The sequence below is a fragment of the Patiria miniata genome, unplaced genomic scaffold (assembly GCF_015706575.1).
Source record: "Patiria miniata isolate m_02_andy unplaced genomic scaffold, ASM1570657v1 HiC_scaffold_13, whole genome shotgun sequence".
Taxonomy (NCBI): Eukaryota; Metazoa; Echinodermata; class Asteroidea; order Valvatida; family Asterinidae; genus Patiria; species Patiria miniata.
Genome location: NW_024037051.1, coordinates 8,537,253 through 8,558,290, shown reverse-complemented (window position 1 = coordinate 8,558,290; position 21,038 = coordinate 8,537,253). Strand labels below are relative to the sequence as shown.

The 21,038-nt window shown below is 40.3% G+C and overlaps 1 protein-coding gene across 22 annotated transcripts in view; it reads right to left on the bottom strand.

The window, feature by feature from the left end:
- The window catches only part of LOC119721196 (titin-like), a 210,720-nt gene that overhangs the window by 126,216 nt on the left and 63,466 nt on the right, over nucleotides 1-21,038 (bottom strand). For 17 of the 22 annotated variants that reach the window (XM_038191122.1, XM_038191121.1, XM_038191102.1 and 14 more), the window contains 18 exons: nucleotides 19,635-19,733; nucleotides 18,898-19,029; nucleotides 18,244-18,379; nucleotides 17,172-17,393; nucleotides 15,978-16,152; nucleotides 15,005-15,174; nucleotides 14,139-14,429; nucleotides 12,767-13,063; nucleotides 11,954-12,244; nucleotides 10,103-10,393; nucleotides 8,900-9,190; nucleotides 7,855-8,145; nucleotides 7,161-7,451; nucleotides 6,188-6,478; nucleotides 5,653-5,949; nucleotides 4,722-5,027; nucleotides 4,010-4,206; nucleotides 2,112-2,153 (listed from right to left, as the gene is read on the bottom strand). In XM_038191122.1, the coding sequence (XP_038047050.1) occupies nucleotides 2,112-2,153; nucleotides 4,010-4,206; nucleotides 4,722-5,027; nucleotides 5,653-5,949; nucleotides 6,188-6,478; nucleotides 7,161-7,451; nucleotides 7,855-8,145; nucleotides 8,900-9,190; nucleotides 10,103-10,393; nucleotides 11,954-12,244; nucleotides 12,767-13,063; nucleotides 14,139-14,429; nucleotides 15,005-15,174; nucleotides 15,978-16,152; nucleotides 17,172-17,393; nucleotides 18,244-18,379; nucleotides 18,898-19,029; nucleotides 19,635-19,733 (4,110 nt within the window). The remainder of the gene's footprint in view (nucleotides 1-2,111; nucleotides 2,154-4,009; nucleotides 4,207-4,721; nucleotides 5,028-5,652; nucleotides 5,950-6,187; nucleotides 6,479-7,160; nucleotides 7,452-7,854; nucleotides 8,146-8,899; nucleotides 9,191-10,102; nucleotides 10,394-11,953; nucleotides 12,245-12,766; nucleotides 13,064-14,138; nucleotides 14,430-15,004; nucleotides 15,175-15,977; nucleotides 16,153-17,171; nucleotides 17,394-18,243; nucleotides 18,380-18,897; nucleotides 19,030-19,634; nucleotides 19,734-21,038) is intronic. The other 5 variants (XM_038191104.1, XM_038191105.1, XM_038191114.1 and 2 more) reach the window with 5 other exon arrangements.

Below are 21,038 nucleotides of genomic sequence, written 5' to 3'. Positions count from 1 at the left end.
TAACATATCACTTAATGCAGATGAAGAGCAAACATCTGTAATTGGCAACTGACTTGATGTATGGAGGTACCGGTAGGGACTAATACAAATGTTACTGGTTTTTCAGAGAGGGGCTGTTACTGAATCCGGGCAGGCAAGTAGAGTTTGGTTTGGGGAGGCTAAACAAACCAAGGGAGGACATTTTTCCATTCCTTTCACTGAATTTGTAATAAAAAAGAGAGTAAAATCTACCGGTAACAAGAAGCACTAATTAGACTCCTATGAATGGTTTTAGAAATGACGCAACTTTGCAGAAACAAGATTGAAAGTCGAGATTGCATTTGTGAGGGCAGTTGGATGAAATTTCCATGCTTGCAAGCAGAATAAAGGTAGGATTTTTGGTGACTATATAGAGATGGCACTGAATTCGCACAAGCTTAGCTTTAGCTGGAAAAAAATAGCATAGATTGGTTTGGCTGATCTGATGTTAATTCTGTCTTGAAGAATGAAGAGTTGGATGAACAAATACATATGCTGCTTCAATGGATAAATATTGCTAACAGAAATAAATTTGCCCGATTACGGGTAAAAAAAGATGAGCACAGCAAATTATTCTTAAGTCAAAGATCCTCTTTTGATTGGTGAGTGTCAGAGTTAAAAAAGGTTCTGTACAGGTTTTGGCTTCATTTCTTTTGTCTCAAACATTTTGTAGAATTGTTGATTTCCGTCATGATAGGATTGCAAAACTTTCACAAGAAGAAGGTTCATCGCAAAGTGTCCTCGTTTGTGATTCAAATTGTTTTGGTTTGCTTACATCAATACGTTCTTGGCCAACCACTGCTGTGCATTTAATTTGGGGAATTTCCGTATTGCAATTGCAAGAGCTTTCTGCACCTTTTTACACAAAAACTAGAACTAGCAAACTATCCCATTCTATGCTACAATCTATTTGCCAGATACCTAAATTTTACTTTGTAAATCTACTTTTCTATTGTTTCTGTCTATTGGAAGCATGCAACGTAATCTACTGTGTGCATAGCTGTGCACTTAGCAGTGTTCTTAAAAAAAAAGTCAAAGAAACGAGCTGCAAAGAGAATGGTGTACAAGTACATAACACAACATTTCAAAGGAGGCAAACATTTTTATTTAAACTGTAATTGCTCAATTTGAAATAAAGTCTGGTATGTCTGGTTTATCAGTAAATTATGGTCAGGCGAACATGTCATTTGACAATGATCAAATCAAAGAGGAAAGATTGTTTGGATATCGATTCATAGCTTCTTAACTAATCTTTGAAAATAGGCTTTGAAAATATGACTGAATAAGCAGCACGAGTAGTGAAGAATTGACCAGTCAATATGAAAATAAAATATTAGGACGATTGCAGCTTGAGTCACTCCACCTGTCATACTTTTCTGCACAGATGAAACTGTCAGTGTTTAGTTTGGTTAAGTATTTGGAGAAGGTACGGAGTGGTGCAACCGGTTTGTCAGAAAAGAAAAAATCCTGCAGGGTGAAAAAAGGGGTTAATTGTTATTCTACAAGAAAATAAAATATCTATATTATTCAAAATAATTTGTTGGATAGGAGGCGACATAGGTTGGTGTTTGTTATCATCGTCAGTGGAAGAGAGTTGAAGAGGTCCTTTGGTTGAGGGAAAGTCAGAGTGGGCTTGGAATCTGGAGAAATAATTCCAGTCATTTTTACCCCATACATATCTCGTTACTGACAGTTTCTTTAAAGGAAGAAAAACTGTTGAAAACAGTATCTTGACAGCGAATCACTTTTTTATGTTAATAGAAGAGCAGTATTATTTGTCTCAGTACATTTGTTTTCACACAAGAAACAGTTCTAAAAGGCAAGTATTCAGGGTTTTCAAAATTCAGAATGAACAAGCTTTCCGTACAGCTTAAAAAAAGAGATTCTTTCAAGTTTAAAACTTTACAAAAGTCAAAGCCTAAAATGACTGGAATGTTCTCCCTATTCCTTTACTTTTGAATTTGTTTTGTAAACTTTAAGCCAGAGAGAGAGAAAGGACAGCAAGATGTTGGAGATCAGTTGGTTAATGGAAGTGGGGGTATAAGGTGCTAGTGGCATCGGGGCAAGAATGAATCAGGCCATTCTCTACGCACCTCCTTGACTGTATGGGTTCGTGTCTCAGTGTACTTCACACACTGAAATGAAATAAAGCATCCGCAACAAACGCATCGTCAAATTGGATGGACGGGGACAGGTGTCTTTGTTGAAGTGTTGTTCACTTGTCGCAACCCAAACGAAGATATTTGCTGGACACAAAAGCGTCAGCATATTGATCTCTGACTAACTTAGTCACCCACTGATTGACTGACTAAGCCGCTGAGAATAAATAATGTCCTATACGGAGATTTTCAGGTCTAGCTCATCAAGGCAAGCCTAACCCTTCTTACCATATGGTCATTCTATAAATTTGGGGTTCGTTTTTTTCCTGTCCCTGTTGCATCTGAAATCTATCATTTTATCATTCTGATGCACTCCTAATGAAGTCATCCTACAAGAGTAATCATGAATAGCAAACTACCCACCCAACAAGTAAAAGATTGTTCTTCTTAACCAGTTGAGGTTGGGTTTATTTAGACAAGAACGAACCAAGGCACGGGTTTAATATTCACTCAACCGCAATGCCAGGCGGTGTCAAAGCTATCACCCTGGGGCTGCAGAGTCACATTTCCAGCCTCGGTCGGTGGCTGTGGCTTGCCGACAGATATTTTCTGGCCTCCATCATTGCGTTTTTTTCAGTCATCCGATCTGACTTTCGGAAACTTTTGCTTGTACACCCGGCCTCCGGCATGAAATGGTTAATGATGCTTGACAAAGTGCCAAGGTAACAGGGACAGGAAAAAGCCACGATTTAAAGACTGACCCATATACTTCAAACAAGAAAACATTTAAAAACAAAATCTATTGCTCAATTCATTCCAAATTGTAGAGACCATCAGTCAATATTTATGGACGGCATTAACCCTAATCACCGCAACCCCTCAAAACCCAACTGCAAGATTTGTTTGACTCTGTTGGAGTGAGTACTGCACTAGTAAACTGATTATGCTTTACACAGGGTTAGACATACCATCATAATCAGAGACCAACTGTTTGGGTATTGAGTTTATGGTGTTGGATATTGCAAGAGTGAGGATTGAGGAAGGTTTCCTAGTAAATCACTTAAGGGGTTAGGGTTAACGATGTAAGAAATTTGTTTGCACTGAATGCAAAGGTTTTGATTTAAAATGAGTGAATAACTCTTGCAATTGTCAAAATTAATGGTTTGCTCTACGATGAGTAAGCATGAAGTAGTCTGCATGTAACATCTACAGTGCATTATGGTATGATATTGCAGAGTCTGAAACAATTGCTAAAGGGTAGGTTGGCAGATGTCATTTGGCAGCTAAGTTCAAGAAATGAAGGGAGCATATTAAAAACCTAGAATGTTGGGAGTGTTACTTTGATAATAGTGCATCTTAAAATTGACAGTACGTAGTAAGGGGAATTGAACATGAGGGAAGAGAGTTAAATTTCCAAAGATAACAGTTGTTTTCCCAAAGGGAACGTAGGTCTCCCAAAGACAACATAAAAGGTTTAACATAGGGAACAGCGTTTCCCACAAGAATATAAAAGCCTAGAATGTTTGGAGTGTTACTTCGATAATAGTGCATGCTTGTGTGTCCCCCACATGTTTGTTTCTTGTTCCTCCGTCATTTGCCTCTGAAGAAGGCCTTGCTATGACTCAAATATCAGGCCATGTTAGTTTTCTGATAAGAGTACAGGTGTTGTACATTTTTGAAAAACTGCTCTTAAAGACTTACTATAGATTTAAATTAATCTCAAAATTTTTGAAAATTATTCTGAGCCATTTATGTTCCGGATCAATGAACCCTTATATTACGAATCATATACAAATAATCACAATAGCAATGAAGTAACCAATGAATGAAATTCAAAAGGCAGTGAAGAACCTGGCAACAAACTGAAAGTTCATAATACACACTGCACATACCTCAATCGTTTCAGTTTCAACAACTTTAGTCTCGTTGCGATACCATGAGACACTAGGTGCAGGCAGTCCTTGAATACGGATGGTGAGGCGTAGCTCTTGACCTGGGGTGACCGTCACCGATTCCTGAGCGGACATGTTGATGAAAGTTGGACCCTGGGATGTATCCATGTCCTCATCTGTGGATGGAACGTCTGGTGCTGAAAAAAACAAACAAATGATTGCCAGTTTAATCTCAGTATTAGAGCACTGACTGCAAGCTTATATTTGTAAAAGTCCAAAGAAAGATGCTGTAATATGTTAGGAGTATGTTGGAGGCAAAGTAGAATGCCGTGGTCCAGTGGTTACGGTGTTTGACTCATGTACGATGGTGCGTGGGTTTCAGACCCTGCCAGGAACATGGTGTTTATGCCCTTCGGCAAGACACTTAACTACGATTGCCTCTCTCAACAAAGGAGAATGAATGGGTAAACTCAAGAACAGATCAGCATAAAACAACCATGGAGGGAGCTAAAACAATTTTTTTATGGTACAATTCTTTGAAGAGCAGAGAAAATTGACGGGCACTGATGTAAATCTGTAACATGTCGACACCACACCGAAACTCCACCAGCTGAGTTATATAAAACCCCTGAAGTTGGTTATCTCCGATTAGCTGGACCAAAACAAGACTACAAAGTTCAATAATTTGAAAAACTACTAAAGTTCTTCTTACCCCTGACCATAACCTCAGCTGTGGAGGTGACAATCCCAGCTTTGTTGGAAGCAACACACTTGTAACTGCCGGCATGATCCATTTCCGTCTTCTTGATTCTCAGAGTAGCCACGCCGTTCTCAAACGAGATCTCGTAAGGAGGGTAGTTGGTGACGGTCCTCTCGTCTTTGTACCAGGCGACGGTAGGTGGAGGGTCGGAGGTGATGGTGCATGACAGCTCCGTGGGTTCCCCTTCTGTTGCTACTACAGTACCTGATGGAAGTCTGGAGGTGAACTTGGGTGGAACTCCAACTTTCTTGGGCAAGCCTGAACAAATAAAAGTAGACATCAGTCCACTATCTATGAAACAACTTATGAAATTTAAACTTTTTTAAGTGGTAGCTTGCTTCAAAATTTAAATGTCACAGGATTGTCACTGAACTGCCCCAAATCGCCCTGGTCATTACTCCCTGTAATATCTGAAAGCATGTGAGTGGTTTAATGGGTTCAGCAGTGAATAAATACAATGTAACACAATGTATTACACGTGTTAATGGATTAAATAGGAAAATTTTAAACAAACAGAGTCTATCTTGAAAGTGAAAACACTGGCACTTAAGAGGAGGCAAACCCGGAATGTATTTAAAATAATTACATTGGACACAAAGTCCGCCATGAAAATAACAAAATGGCAGTTTTTTATTTGTAGATTGAGAAATTGTTCCTATATCCATTTTGTCAATTCAGCAGTACTAAATGCATTTAAAAGTCAATTGTATTTTTCTAAACTTCCCAGATAAGTAAAAACTGAACTTGCCTATTACTCCCTGCACTGCCCCAAACTGCACCAGCACTCTATGGCTGCATGGATTCTCGGGAGATAAATACAAAGTAATTCAACGTATGACAACAAACCACTCGGTAATTCCAATAAAACAAAGTTGTTCATTACCTCTGACCATGACTTCCACTGTTGTGCTGACCGTACCCATCACATTCTTAGCAACACACTTATAGATGCCAGTGTCGTCAAGAGAGACCCTTGCAATATCCAGACTGGCGACATCCTTGAAGAACCGAGTCTTGTAGGTCAGCTTGCCCTTGACCGGCTTGCCATCTTTGTACCACGTCATGTTGGGCTCCGGCTCGGCTAGGACTTGGCACTCCAGGTGTAACGGTTGGCCCTCTGTGACAGGTGCAGCCACCTGTAGCTTGGAGGTGAACTCGGGCAGCTTGGGAGCAGCATACGCTGGTAAAAAATTTGGAGAGAGAAATGATACAAATTTAGAAGTGCTGTACACACCTGGCATAACAAGGCAAACTGAAATGTCAGAATACAGAGATGAAACTGGCCTCTGTGAACAAAATCGAAAAATAGGCCGAACAAAAATCTGTGTCTGAATTCTGGGCCACGCTGCAGTTACATTTACACATGTAGATTTATTTCTGTTCACGTATTAAACAGAGCAGTAGTTAATCTATTTTACCTGGTACCATCACCTCCACTGTAGTCTTAGAAGTACCCACTGCATTGGTGGCCACACACTCATAGACTCCCGCATCCTCTGGCCTGGCATCATCAATATCCAAGACAGCAATGTCTTTATCAAACGACGTGCGGAATCTTGGCTCGTTCTCGATGGGTTGGCCATCTTTGTACCAGGTGATCGTGGGTGTTGGCTTGGCCGAGACCTGGCATTCAATGCGGTAGGGTCTTCCGACGATGAGTGGATCACCGTGTTGCACCTCAGCGACAAACTCTGGTGGCTTTTCATATCCTAAAGACGGATACAAATTCACATTGTTTGCCAATCTCTTTTAAAAATCCAGATGAGAAAGTCCATCACAAGTCAAATCGGAAGTCAATCAAAACCATCACAATTTACGTCACAAGTACAAGAAATGAATAAATGCCTTTTTTTCACAGCTCATTTGAACAAGGCTTTTAGTGTGTGAAAAATCACATAACAATTGGAGGATTCGAGACTGTTAGGATAAAGGCTGACTTCTGTCAGACTTATGAAGACTGTGAAGATTTAACGACAACACCGTTGGAAAGATATTGAAAAGTGCAAGATTTTCCAACTTTGTTCCATTTTTTTTGGGGGGGGGGGGGTTTTGATCTTGAACTTTTTTTGGTACATTTCATTACATTCAATAGCATACGTATTAAAGGTTGAAAAATAAAACTTGTAATACCTAGTACTTTACAACCTTGGATGTTTTTTTTATGATTGGAATTTGTTTTTAAATTCAGTCTTAATCCTGACTAATACTTCACTCACTGTCAATGAGTACATCTTACTTAATTAACATTTAAATGATAAAGAAGATAATCAGAACTAAATATCAAATTTAAAAAAAAATTCATTAGAACAGGATTGGCAACCAAAACGCTTGTGAGCTGGTCAAGCGCTTCAGGATTAAACAATGGTTTAATTCAAGATGAAAGAGGCATACCTGGTACCATGACTTCTACAGTTGACGTAGCTGTGCCAAGTGGATTAGACGCCACGCACTCATAGACTCCAGCATCTTCAGGTACGGCATCAATGATGTCCAAGCACGCAACATCTTTCACAAAAGACGTCCTGTACCTGGGCTGGTTCTGAAGTTGCTTACCGTCCTTGTACCACGTTATTGTAGGAGATGGTTGGGCAGTGACTGGGCACTCAATGCGGAAGGGTCGTCCCTCGAGGAGGGGCTCGGCAACTTGCATCTTGGAGACAAACTCTGGCGGCTTGTCATAAGCTAAACGGAAATGATCAAAAGACTTATATCTTGATAACGAGAGACACATTTATAAGTGTCTAAAAGGTTTACTAATGTTAGCCTAACACAAATCATTTAATGGAAATTTGAGGCAAGAATTACAGATGTATCAAAAGCTCAGCAACAATAAAGTGTCTTTACTAAAGATCAGAAACATTTATATATTTCTGCAGTGTGGAGGATTTCAAGTATAATCTAGGCCTAAATGTATGCACGGCTGAGCATAAACAACACAAAGTCCGGCCCCAGATATTGACACAGTGCATCCTCCAAAATCAGCCACACTTTTGTGCCTTACGGCCTCAATCCTGCTAAATCCTCCATTTTGCAAAGAGGATTTTGGAAGATTTTGGAAGGTTAGAGCTAAAGAAATCCAAGTTACCTGGAACCACGACCTCCACAGTTGATGTAGCGGTGCCCAACGGATTGGCTGCAACACACTCATAGACACCAGCGTCTTCAGGCATGGCATCAATGATGTCCAAGCACGCAACATCTTTCACAAAAGACGTCCTGTATCTGGGCTGGTTCTGAAGTGGTTGACCGTCCTTGTACCACGTGATTGTGGGAGATGGTTGGGCAGACACTGGGCATTCAATGCGGAAGGGTCGTCCCTCCAGGAGGGGCTCGGCAACTTGCATCTTGGACACAAACTCTGGCGGCTTGTCATAAGCTAAACGGAAATGATCAAGATATATATCTTGATAAGGAGAGACACATTTTTATAAGTGTCTAAAAGGTTCAATAATGTTATCCTAACACAAATCATTTAATGGAAAGTTGAGGCAAGAATTACAGATGTATCAAAAGCTCAGTAACAATAAAGTGTCCTCACTAAAGACCAGAAACATTTATGTATTTCTGCATCATGCTGATAGTAATTTCTCTGCAAAGACTACACAAGACTAGTAACCAACTTTCAAGAATTTATTCACTCAGGATTGATAACAAATCTGATAATAATCTCTTCTGGCAGACCGTGAAATAGTTAGCATCACAAATGAGAACGATGAACCCTAACTCCCTAGGCATTTTTGCTAGGATGCAACCTCAATTCTGCAAAATCCATGTAAAAATTGCATACAGCCTCAATCCCCCCAAATCCACAGGTATTTCTTGAATGTTGTCTTTGGAGGGGTGACCACTGCCTCAGACGGCAAAATCCTCCAGCAATCACTGTCAATATGTTGAGGCAGAGCCAGTGACATCCTGGAACAGTGCGGAGGATTTCAAGTATAATCTAGGCCTAACTTTATGCACCGCTGAGCATAAACAACACAAGGTCTGGCCCAAGACCTTGACACAGTGCATCCTCCAAAATCAGCCACACTTTTGTGCCATACGGCCTCAATCCTGCTAAATCCTCCATTTTGCAAAGAGGATTTTGGAAGATTTTGGAAGGTTAGAGCTAAAGAAATCCAAGTTACCTGGAACCACGACCTCCACAGTTGACGTAGCGGTGCCCAAGGGATTGGCTGCAACACACTCATAGACACCAGCGTCTTCAGGTACGGCATCAATGATGTCCAAGCAAGCTGCACCTTTCACAAATGATGTCCTGTATCTAGGTTGGTTCCCCAGTGGCTTGCCGTCCTTGTACCAGGTGATTTCAGGAGACGGCTTGGCAGTGACTGGGCATTCAATGTGGAAGGGTCGCCCCTCAAGGAGGGGCTCAGCAACTTGCATCTTGGAGACAAACTCTGGTGGCTTGTCATACGCTAGAGGAATAGTTACAAAGTCAAGCTATTTCAATGACATACACACTTACAGAGTGTCTTGTCTAAAGATCAAGAAATATGTACACAATATTTGTCAGACCCATTCTTTGCTTACCTCAACATAATCAAGGCATTTCATATCATTAAACCTATCTTAGAACCAAAACAAAATGTAAAATATTTGGCATTAACTCTTGAACGACCATACTATCCTCAATGTACAATGCTGTATAATCCCCGAGCAATTCCTAAACGAGGCAAATTTTGCAATTTTTTATCCATGTGGAAATAGTTTACAAATCAGCCTACATATACTGGGGACTTCTTGATAATCCGTAAATAACTGGGTATTTAAATAATGGACACGTTGCAAAAAAAAAAATTCCTTAAAAATCAGCTAGTTGGAATGCTAGCCATCTGCATAAACTTACTCACACTTCTGTTTTGGCTGGTTAACAGGTAAAAATTTAACATGATGGACCTTTAATTTCAAATAATATGAATTTTGATTCAAACTACTCATGAATTCTTGAATTACACAACGTTGTGTCTTGTCTTGATGAATACTGCACCAACACCCCTTCTCAGGGGTCACACGGGCAGGGTATACATATCCTTCCTGCCAGAAACACCGGAACGAACCCCTTCTCTTAGCGATAAGCGTTACTGGGTTCTTTTACTTGCGTTAGGCCTTATACAACACACGGGACCTACGGCTTTGCATCCCATCCAAGCAAGAATGGTTAAGTGCCTTGCTTAAGGGCACAAGTGTCCCCACCCGGGCTCTAACCCACGCCACTGTTGCCTCTGAAACACCAGAACATGAGTTCGGTGCTCTTAACCGATAGGCCATGACACTCCACATGGTAAATGTAAATTTAAGTATTGAAGAAACTATTGTTAGAAAGTTACCTGGAACCATGACCTCCACAGTTGAGGTAGCTGTACCCGATGGATTGGTTGCCACACACTCATAGACCCCAGCATCTTGAGGTACAGCATTGTCAATGTCCAAGCAGGCCACGCCTTTCACAAACGACGTCCTGTATCTGGGTTGGTTCCCCAGTGGCTTGCCGTCCTTGTACCAAGTGATTGTGGGTGATGGTTGAGCAGTGACTGGGCATTCAATGTGGAAGGGTCGCCCCTCAAGGAGGGGCTCGGCAACTTGCATCTTGGAGACAAACTCTGGCGGCTTCGGCAAACCTACAAGAAAGTTATTATAAAAATAAGATGTTGCTGACTTTGTTGTTTGTTTCTGGGTACAGATTGTCAGAGAAGTTTATCAATAGGGAATGCTGTAAAGCCATGGCAAGACATTAACAAGACTCTAATGTAGCCGTAAAAAAATTTGGAAACATTGTTTTCATCTCCAATTTCGGCTGCATCATTGGCTTTAAATCGTTGAGAGGCAGTCAATGTTTAAACCAAATGGAGATACTCTAAACATTGGTGTCTTATTAAAGGACTTGACGTTCCTGAAGCAGAGCATGGACTGGTTCTGAGCCTGACTTTCCCCAAGTTAGAGCCCTGAATCTCCTATAGACAAAGTAATACCTGAAGCCTACCGTAGGTTTTGTAAACCCCCTTAATTTCTTCAAGAGATTGGACAGCCTGGGTTTACCTAATGGCACCTTGCAATTAATGGACAGGCGCAACACATGTGAGGCATTTCGGCAAACTGAGACAGAACTGGGCACAGGCCATAGTGGAGAAAAATGCAAAAAAACAAATGGGGATGATTTTGGTTCTTATTTCAGATTTATTGACATTTGTAATCTTTTATATGTCTTCTACACATAGTTTAAATAGCTAATTTAAAAATCGTGGAATCAAATTGTTTTGAAGGAAAAACAGTTGGCGTCTTTCATTTTCACTACTGCGAAATTTGAAACTTTAAACCTTTTTTCTCAGTATTTTATTTTTTTGATTGTCGATTACATGCGAACTTTAAACAGCCATAACTTGTCAACGCAATGTCCGATTGAAGTGCCACAAACAGCATTATAAGGAGAATTGTATTCTTTTTCCTCATTTCGACCTCTGCCCAGTTCTGTCTCTTTTTGCCAGAACGACTCACATTGTGTCATGAGTGAATAACTGGATATCAACTTGCTCTATCCTGTAACTTCAGCCATACTCCATGATTTCAGCGCTATTATTAAACAGTTTTGAGTGGTAAGATTCACAATTTATTTTTTTAGAATAAAAACAAAAGTGGGGAAATTAAAGCTAAAGTCCATCATTTGCAGCCATCCGAAAAGTAACTGGCGTAATTATTGTTGAAAAACAAACTTGGTTGAAAGATAGTAAGGGAACTAAACTCCCTGTGAAATTATTCCTTCTGGGAAGCTGTCATTTTGAAGTAATCAACGAAAGAAGGCATTTCCAACGGCGATTCTTAAGAAGCACCGTAGGAAAATTAAATTAGTAGTTCGTTTTGTTATTCAGCGCAGCGCGCACAAGTATTGGAACGACGCACACGCGCGCGCGGTTGTTATAATTCGTCGGATCAGTGCGCTACGTCGCGTAGAGCTGCAATTCAAAACAATTCAAAACCTGATTCAGTAACTTTTGATTTGAAATTGAGATCTTAGAATGCTGTTTTTCTCGGAATGTACAGCTGAAGCTTAGCTGAAACTTCATCAGGTTAGTTGTTCAGTATCTTTCATTAGATTTTGAACACTTTTGTTGCTTCAAACGAACAAAATGCACAAATTAAAAATGATGGACTATAGCTTTAAACAGTAAAGGCAACTTCCATACCTGGTACCATGACTTCCACAGTTGACGTAGCCGTACCCAGCGGATTGGTGGCCACGCATTCGTAAACACCAGCATCTTCTGGTACAACATCACTGATATCCAGACAGGTGATGCCCTTCACGTAAGATGTCCTAAATTTCCTACCGTCCTGGATGGGCTTGCCGTCTTTGTACCACGACACGGTGGGGGCTGGTTTGGCCGAGATCTGGCACTCGATGTGGCACGGCCGGCCTTGTTTCGGAGGCTCAGCCGGCTGAGGCTTGGTGGCAAACTCCGGAGCTTTGTCATACGCTGGAAGAGCGAAACAGGTAAGGTAGCAGTGAGGGCTAAAATATGAACTGAATCAATCTTTCTGAGATCAAATCTTGATGACAGGAAAAAACAAGAGTTGAATTATGCATAACACAATGGAGTCTGACTCCCACAGTGGTACTTACGTACCTTGTACCTTGCTTTAAAAATTCTGTGACCCATGTTTCTTTTCCACCAAGGCAGATGTGTAGGTTTGGTTTTTAATCTCTAATTCTGTAGGTTTCTCTGAAACATTATTCTATTTTTGGTCTCCTGCCTCTTTAATTGAATTTTCTTCATCGTCTCCTCTCTAACTTTCATCAGACTTTCGGACCAAGAACCTCTGCACATCTGAGGAATTCATTGCAGAACAGTTCTAATGAAACCATTGAATTCATTACCGAAATGAATGATGATAAAATAAATAGTCGTCAGACAATAAAGAATTGCAATGGTAGTATAACAACATTTAATCATGAGTGATTGTCAAGAAAAATGAATTCAGAATTCAGAATACATTACCTGGAACTTTTAATTCCACTTTTGACTTGTTGGCTCCAGCAGGATTGGAGGCCACGCATTCATACACCCCAGCGTCTTCAGGAAGAACATTGGGGATGTCCAAGCTAGCGACGTCCTTCACCAGCGAGGTCTTGTAGCGCGGCTTAGTCCTGATGGCTTTGCCGTCCTTGTACCAGGAGATGGTGGGAGGAGGCTTGGCCGAGACCTGGGCCTCCAGGCGGCACGGTTGGCCCTCCTGGAGGGGCGTGGCTAGGTGCAGATTGGAGACGAATGTAGGCGGTCTGTCTGCATCCAGGGCTGGAGGTTAGATACAAAACAAAGAATTCATTATAAAATCAAAATCTCCTTGGTCAATGGGCATCAGGTTTTTTTATTGGGGGGGGGGTGATTTAATCCTGTTTTTTTTCCCTTTGTTAAGTGCTTTGATTTTGTTAAGTTAGACAAATATAATATTTTTAACATGACCAGTAAGTTTTGATTTCATCAGCTCTACTTTTAATTTTAGAGTTGAACAAAGAAATTGACTGTGGCAAGGTTTTGAACCTGTGATTTCCAGATTGCTGTTCCAGTAAACTTCAGCTCTATTCTTTGAAGTTTATGTGTAGCCAGATGTATTAGGTGTGTAGCCAGAGGCGCTGACTTGAAGGCCTTCGGGTCACAGTTTTTAGGTAAACTTGTTCAATTCCAGACATACGCCTCTGGCTTTTTGGTTGTTTGTTTTTTATGCCGAATAAATAATAATATTAATAATAATACTAATAATTACTCTTTTTGCCCCAATAGGGTGACTTTTCCATAGACTTGTGCACAAACCTAAACTGTCACCTAACCCAAGTTTACCTTATGTTTTTTCCACGAAATTTAGTATTTATACTAATTGGACCATGAGGAATCGATCTAGATGGTTAGCGACAGCAAAATTCCTTGTCCTAAGGGTCGTTTTCATAAAAGGCGACAGTCATTTTGTCGCCTCAATAAGGTGTAACGCCCTATTGTGGACGGAGTTCGCAAAACCTGTCGCCCTATTACAGTAGTAGTAGTAATAATCATTCATATGATTCCTAGCCAATATTGTCCAAATTGTTCACATTTATTTGATGAGCTTACATACAATCATGAGAACCAAGTACAAGTAAAACTTATTGAAAAGAGTTAACACACGGATACGTGTAAGAAGGTCAATGAGATTAAGGGAACGTGTTCATGTATTTTACACAGGCTTCTGTCAGCAAGACAAGGGCATCACTTGTGTAGTCGATGGGAGAGTGTTACAGGGACAACAGGCAATACATTGCCTTGTCTTCATAAATAACGGTAATGTGGGATCCACTGCTTTCAAGTCCTAATAAGCTGACTTTAATGTTGCACTCACAAGTGACGGTGATCTTAGATGCCGTCTCGGCCCTGCCAAACTCATTCTTAGCCCTACAGGTGAATCTGCCCGCATCATCCATGAAGATCTCCTCAATGTCCAGCATACAGACTCCTTGCTTGTCTCTGGTGATCTCATAGTCTGGGTGGGTATCGATGGATTCGCCGTCTTTGTACCACTGGACGGAGGGGGTCGGGTCGCCGGTCAGGAGGCACTGGAGCTGCAAGCGTTGACCCTCGATGGCCTCAACGTCTTGGAGAGGCTTGGTGAAGTGGGGAGAGGAGCCTCCCTCTGTGGTTGCAAGAAAGTACCATTTCATGTGTTTACTTAAGACCATGTCCAAATTTGGCATTTCTTGTATACAGCTACAGCTATTCACTGTAATATGCCAATGGCAACAATCAAAGCCGTTGTCAAAAATACTTAATTCAGACACAGTCACATTTTAAAATATCTGGTGGGTTTAATATGTCTATAGCTTTTGACAGTTGGTGATTTTGCAAACGTCAAATATGTGTGTGCATGCATTAGGTTTTCAGTCTGTATGAAATCAATTCTCGTCCTTGTTCCCTGAATTTCTTTCTTCGCGGGAAAGTTTGATAGCATGCCCTCTCGCGGACAGTTTTACAGCTAAAAATGGTGCAATCCACAGTAAGTATCAAGTCCAGCATAAGTCAATAACATGTTAATAGCAGGTTCCTCTTAACTCAAATCACAAAGTTTTTGTAACTAAAATTGGATGAATCGTGAAAAAGGAATGCCTTTGTCGTAGTTTATTTGACTTGAGACTAGATGCCCGAAGATCACTTGATGACTTGAAAGGATTTCAGATGACTTGACATAAACGTAGAGTCAACAGCACATACCATTGACAGTGATCTGTATAGTACACTCTGCTCTGCCAACAGGGTTAGTGGCAGTAGCAATATATGTGCCCTCATCTTCCGGCAAGACGTCATCAATAATCAAGGAGTGTGTGTCTCCATCTTGCTTGAAGCGATAGAAGTCGTCTCCCAGACGCTCACCATCTTTAGTCCTAAAAAAAAAAAAAAACAGAAGGTGCAGAGAAATATTTTAGAACCTGCTCAACTGTCTCCTGCAGGCACCGCCCTTTGGAAGGTAAAAGTAAAGTCAGACAGCAGCCATTTTACCTGCCATTGTCGTATTTGATCAACAACAAAAAAAGTAATTGAGGTGCTCAGTCAAATTTTGTACTGTAAAAAGAATACAACATGCAGGTGACATCTCGTCAGGAAAGCATGAGTTACCGGGTGTGTTGTTTATTATTTTTATCGCTCTGGTTTCTTAATAACTTAACCAGCTGGGACACTACATGTTTTCACAACATTTCAAAATGTTGACAGTTTCTTGACTGTGTTACGTGCAATGCTTACAGTTGATTTCAACAACAGTTGAAAACTATTGGTTTCCAATAAGATCACCTATGAGGTATTAGCAGTGTCTTTATCTTTATCGTTTCGGTTTGCGGTAACACCATGTGGTAATAAATACTGCTTAGAAGATATTTAGTTCTGAAAAGAGCTTGTCCTGCTTATTATCAACTTTCGCTTAGTAGTTTTTGTTCTGATAAAAACAGTCCTGCTTTGAGTTCTAAAAGAACTTGTCTTTAGAACTTAAAGCAGGACTGTTCTTATCAGAACAAAAACTACTTAGCGAAAGTTGATAATAAGCAGAACAAGTTCTTTTCAGAACTAAATATCTTCTAAGCAGTAGTTATTACCACATGGTGTCACCGCAAACTGAAACGCTACCGATACTTCCCCATGCAAAGCCTCAAATCTTATGTCTTTATCTTTACTTCATCCACACAATACTAACCATGCGACAGTTGGCAAAGGTTCTCCCTCAACTTCCACTGTGAGTGTAAACGGTTTGCCCTCATCCACTATCTGATCGCCGGGGTTCCAAGTGAAGCGTGGGGCTTTCTTGGAAGCCAGGTCCAGGCGGCCCGAAGACACCACCGATTCCTTCTCTGGGACAATCTTGGAGTCCGCTGAAATTCAAATAATAAAAAGATGCGGACGGTTACCTTGGGAATTTGGCAAATCAATTCTGTGCGTGGCAGTACAAGTTTTGATGGGTTTTTGTATACAAAAACAATACATTTCATTTTCAAGTTTTCAGAATGTTACGTGTTATCAAAAAAATTAATTGAGGTATATTCCGTCAAAAATATAAACATCTATGCCTAAAGGAAAATTACCATTACTTTTATCCATGAACAATTAAACTCAATGCATTAATTATGTAGCCATAGATTTAAGAAATATTTTAATGGTACCTTGATGACTATAGATATAGAAAAATGAAACAAACTGCACTGAAGGTTCCAGTATTATTCCTACAAGCTCCGTGCAATTACACACGACTGATCGTCTCTCCCAGTGGTCTCCCCCAAATCTCCCCTTCATGCCCAAAAGAATTGACAGAAAACAGTAGAAAATCTACAAAAACACTTCAGATACAATGCATAGTCAAACTCAAAAGAGTCTACAACTTTATACGAGTATTTATAAGTCAGTTTCTTTTCTTTTGAAAAAAAAAAAACCTTTGAATAGGGACTAGATACATACAGGACTGGATTGAATTGACAGTTAGGCCCAAAAAAAAATAAGTCGGTCTCTGGTCAGCGCGCGCGTCGATTTAAATCATGCGCGTTGATCTTTTTTTTTTCCCAAAATGTTCCGCGGTAGCTCCAACAGCGCCCTCTATTTCCGCACCTCCTAATTTTTTTTTACCAAAGGGCACCAAGAAATGGGAAATTGCACCAAGGCAAATGATCGAAAGCACCAAGGCAAATTATGGTTGACACCAATGTACATGAGGACACCAAAAAAGCAAAATAGTACCCACCTTGTCTGTACAATCCAAGCTTGAAGAAAAAAAAAAAAAAGCAAAAAAAAAAAAAAAAAAAAGCCACGTGGCCGCGTCAATTCCGGAACTTTGGTCTGACCAGAGACCAAATATTTTTTTTTTTTGGCCTTACAAGATGAAGTAACATTTGCAACTTACGAATAACAGTCAGTTTTGCAGAGCATGTGGCTTCACCGACAGTGTTGACCGCTTTGCATACATAGGTGCCTGACAGGTGGGGCTTGGCTGGGGTGAAGTGTAAGATGCAGGAGTCGTCGTCCCCAAACTCCATGTTGATCTCGGGTGTCTCTTCAAGTTGAACACCATCCTTCTCCCAGAAGACGTCAGGCTCTGGCTCACCCTTGACTACGCAGTCAAAATCTGAGAAGAGAGCAGTGAGATGTTTCAAATGTTATGAGCCAAGTTTGTCAAGAGCCGATATGGCCAATCCGGCCTGCACTTATCTCTGGTTTCAGTGGCATGAAACGACTGAGAATATTTCTATTAGCCCGGGATGGGATGCCAGTCCATCACAGGTTGCTCTCCAGCAAATGCTGGAACCAATTTATACTCCTGGGTGGAGAGAGGCAAGTGGGGTGAAGCAGCTTGCCCAAGGACAACATATGACCAGCAGGCTGGATTCGAACCCCTGACCCTCTGATCATGAGTCACAAGCCCTGACCACTAGTTTAAAGCATTCAATTATTGCTTCATCTGAATGTACAGAGATTCTTATACATTATTTCACTGTCCAGTAGAAAATACATCCTAAACAATGAATTATTCTGATGCAGAAATGGGGATATAATGAGGATGGTGAAACCGCATGTGACTGTGGGGCTGAACAGTCCATGGACCACCTGCTGGTCTGCCCCCACCTGCCAGAACCCTGCACCCACGAGGACCTAGAGAAGTTCAACCCCCGAGCGAGATTCTCTAAACCCAATGTTGATTTAAGGTGTTCATATACATGTAATTGTTCCTCCTATCTCATTCTATTTTAATTACTCAAATTTTATCTGTAATGTGAGTCACTGTTATTGTTTTTTATCTGTTCCAGCTTTACTATTTACATGCCTGTTGTGCCATACATGTCAGAGAAGTAAATGAGAAATGTTTGCTCTGGTAAATAGTAATAAAAAATGCAACTGTTGAGATCAGGACTACTTCAAACAGCTTAGATTTTTCAAAAAAAAACTTTCTTGATATGAGAAATCAGGCAAGAACTTACTGGCAAATCTGCCCTCCTTTATGGTGCAGTCTCGGGTGAAGCGGGTGAAGTATGGCAGGGTCTCTTTAGGCTTTGTCTCTTCTTCTGGCTCTGGCTGGACCAGTTTGCCAAACTGCTTGACACGAGTCGGTTTGAACTATTATCAAAATGGAGGAGAATGATGAGTGTAAACATGTGTTATGACGAAATTAAGAAGGGGGATTTAATAAAAAATCAATACGTTTTGATCCCTGCAGGTTATTTCTCTTTTGTTTTTTTAAGATATACCCTACTACGAAGGAACATCAGGCCCTCTACTTTTTACTAACTGTATATTTGAGGTCAACCCTGTCATTACGGACACTGCAACTTTTATTTTTTCTTAAAATTTAGAACTCTCACAAATATGGAACTCAAAATACAGTTTTAGACTGCAAGGGGAAAAACAGTTTCTTTTTGGAAGACATGTTGAGTTTCAATGTCCTGTGAGGACTGTGACCAACCATGTGGTTAAATTTTCATGTTGTTACAAAATTTGTTCTTTGATAAATGGTGAGATTTATTAATAATAATTCTAAATACAGATTATAAAGCCACTATCCTAGAAGTATTTCATGATTAAATAAATATGAGAAATAGAGAAATTGCAATGAAAATTCCTGTCCAGAACATTACCTCCTCTGGTCTGACAGTATGTCTTACAATGTGATCATAGTCATCATCGGGCTCCGCCCAGTCATGATCTAATTCAGATGACGGGCGACGTTCGTCTTGAGTTTGGGGTTCTTCATCTACTGATGATGGGCGCTACGTGTACATGGGTTCAAGGGATTAGTTAGCAATTTGTTAATCGGTATCACATGCAAAGGGATGGGCAATCTCTAAATGGTTTACTTGAATAAGCTTTGATTACTTTATTGTCTACAGCATTAAGGGCTGAGGATGATTACAGCACATGCATTTCTCCTAGTCTAGAATTTCGAAATTGTAGGAATATGTAAAGGGTTAAACCCTTCTCTAACATAAACTCATAAGTCCCATATTGTCAGTGCTAGAGGATAAACATCACAAGCTTCCTAGGTGATATTGAACTTAAATATCTTCCTTAATAGGGCAGAAATCTTAACCATTTAACATCTGCCCAATGTAATTCCATCAAGCTAAGTTTATAATTTGACTTTATAAAAGTTCTCATTTATATCCTGTAAAACATTAGAAAGGTTCTGCATTTTTCATTTTTTTCATAGCTATGCTGATCAACCTGATCAAACAACATTTTCCAATCGGTGATAAATCACTTGATAATTCTGAGTCATAAAGATGATGAAACATTTGGTATTATTCACATCCCATGAACACAACCAAACAATAAACCAAGCATCCTTTGCTAGTGATCAGGATGTACCACCTACCTCGTCCATGGGTCCATCCAACTCACTCAGGTTCAGCTCATAGGCCGGCCTGACTTCAGCTTTGTCCAAGGGTTCCTCAAGGACTACAGGACGGGAGAACTATTCAAGGGAAGTAGGAAAGAATGGAGACTAGAGCTAGGCCATGCATGGTAGGGGAGCAAGGAGAGGTTTTATCTACAAGTCAGGATACTCTTTCTAAATAAGCCAGTTCGGTATTTTAACTGTGCATGCGCACAATGATATGGGTCACTCGGGATAATCGAACGCTCATCAAAGGCGCATGAACGTGCAGGGACCCGGGCGCACGAGGCTCGCGTGTTAATTACAAGCAAAATGGGCGTCCGCGTAAAATCGCGTATCATCACATCAGTGATTTTATCCCGAATGACCTTTGACATGGACTACTTCATCGAGATACCGAACTGGCTTATTATAATCTACACATTTTTCTTCCCAACATTTCTAGTTTGTTTTTAACAACCCATAGACAGATAATCAAGAGTCAATTTTGTACAGTTACCAAGGTATTTCACAACTGAGTTGAGACTTGGCAGAAACTGCTTCTTGAATATTTTTGTAAACAGACTTTGTAGTTATCATTGTTTCCTTCAGGAATTATGTGGGAAAAACTGGCTGGATTGGAACCTACTTCAGAGAAAATTATCTCATTATTAAACTCATCACAGCCTGCTGCATAGGCCAGCGTGTACATATTCAAATTTTGAGTTTGACAAAATGATTTTCAAAACAATTGTATACATTTCATGAATACCACCACATGATTTCATCAAAATCCACTTGAAATAATAATAAAAACCAAGTCAGGAATTTTGTGCCTAAATTTGAGAGATGATTTTAAAAAATTGTATTGCACACTGCAGAAGCATTTGAGACCAGGTCCAAAGTGGGCATTGTTGTCTGTGGCTATGCCTTCTCACTGTAATAAAGTCAATGGTAAAGCCTCAAGCCATAGCCACAAAACACCTAGAAATTATTACTAAGCAAATAAATGTGTTAAGCAAAAACACACAGTGAACCAGTCATGAGTAGTTTATACTGCATGATATTTTGGCTGGTAATCTGTATTTTTGTGCTTAGCAATTTCTTGTTCTTATCAGCTCCGTGAAATTTGGGCGATTCACAATGCAGTGCACCAGCAAGAGTTTGCCTTTGAAAGTGAATTTTTCCCAATGCACTGATGGTCGGCAAATTTGCAGCGCGGGACATTTGAAATTGTTAGTTTTTCCCGTCAGTAGTTTCATAAGTGTGATTCAAATATTTGCCTTTTTCTTTTCTTTTACAAATATGTTTTTTTTGTAAGGCGACAGAGCGCTATGCCCCAACCTATAACAAGCTGAAGTTTTCTACTGACACTCTTTCAAATGGGCCGTGTTTTGTCGACTG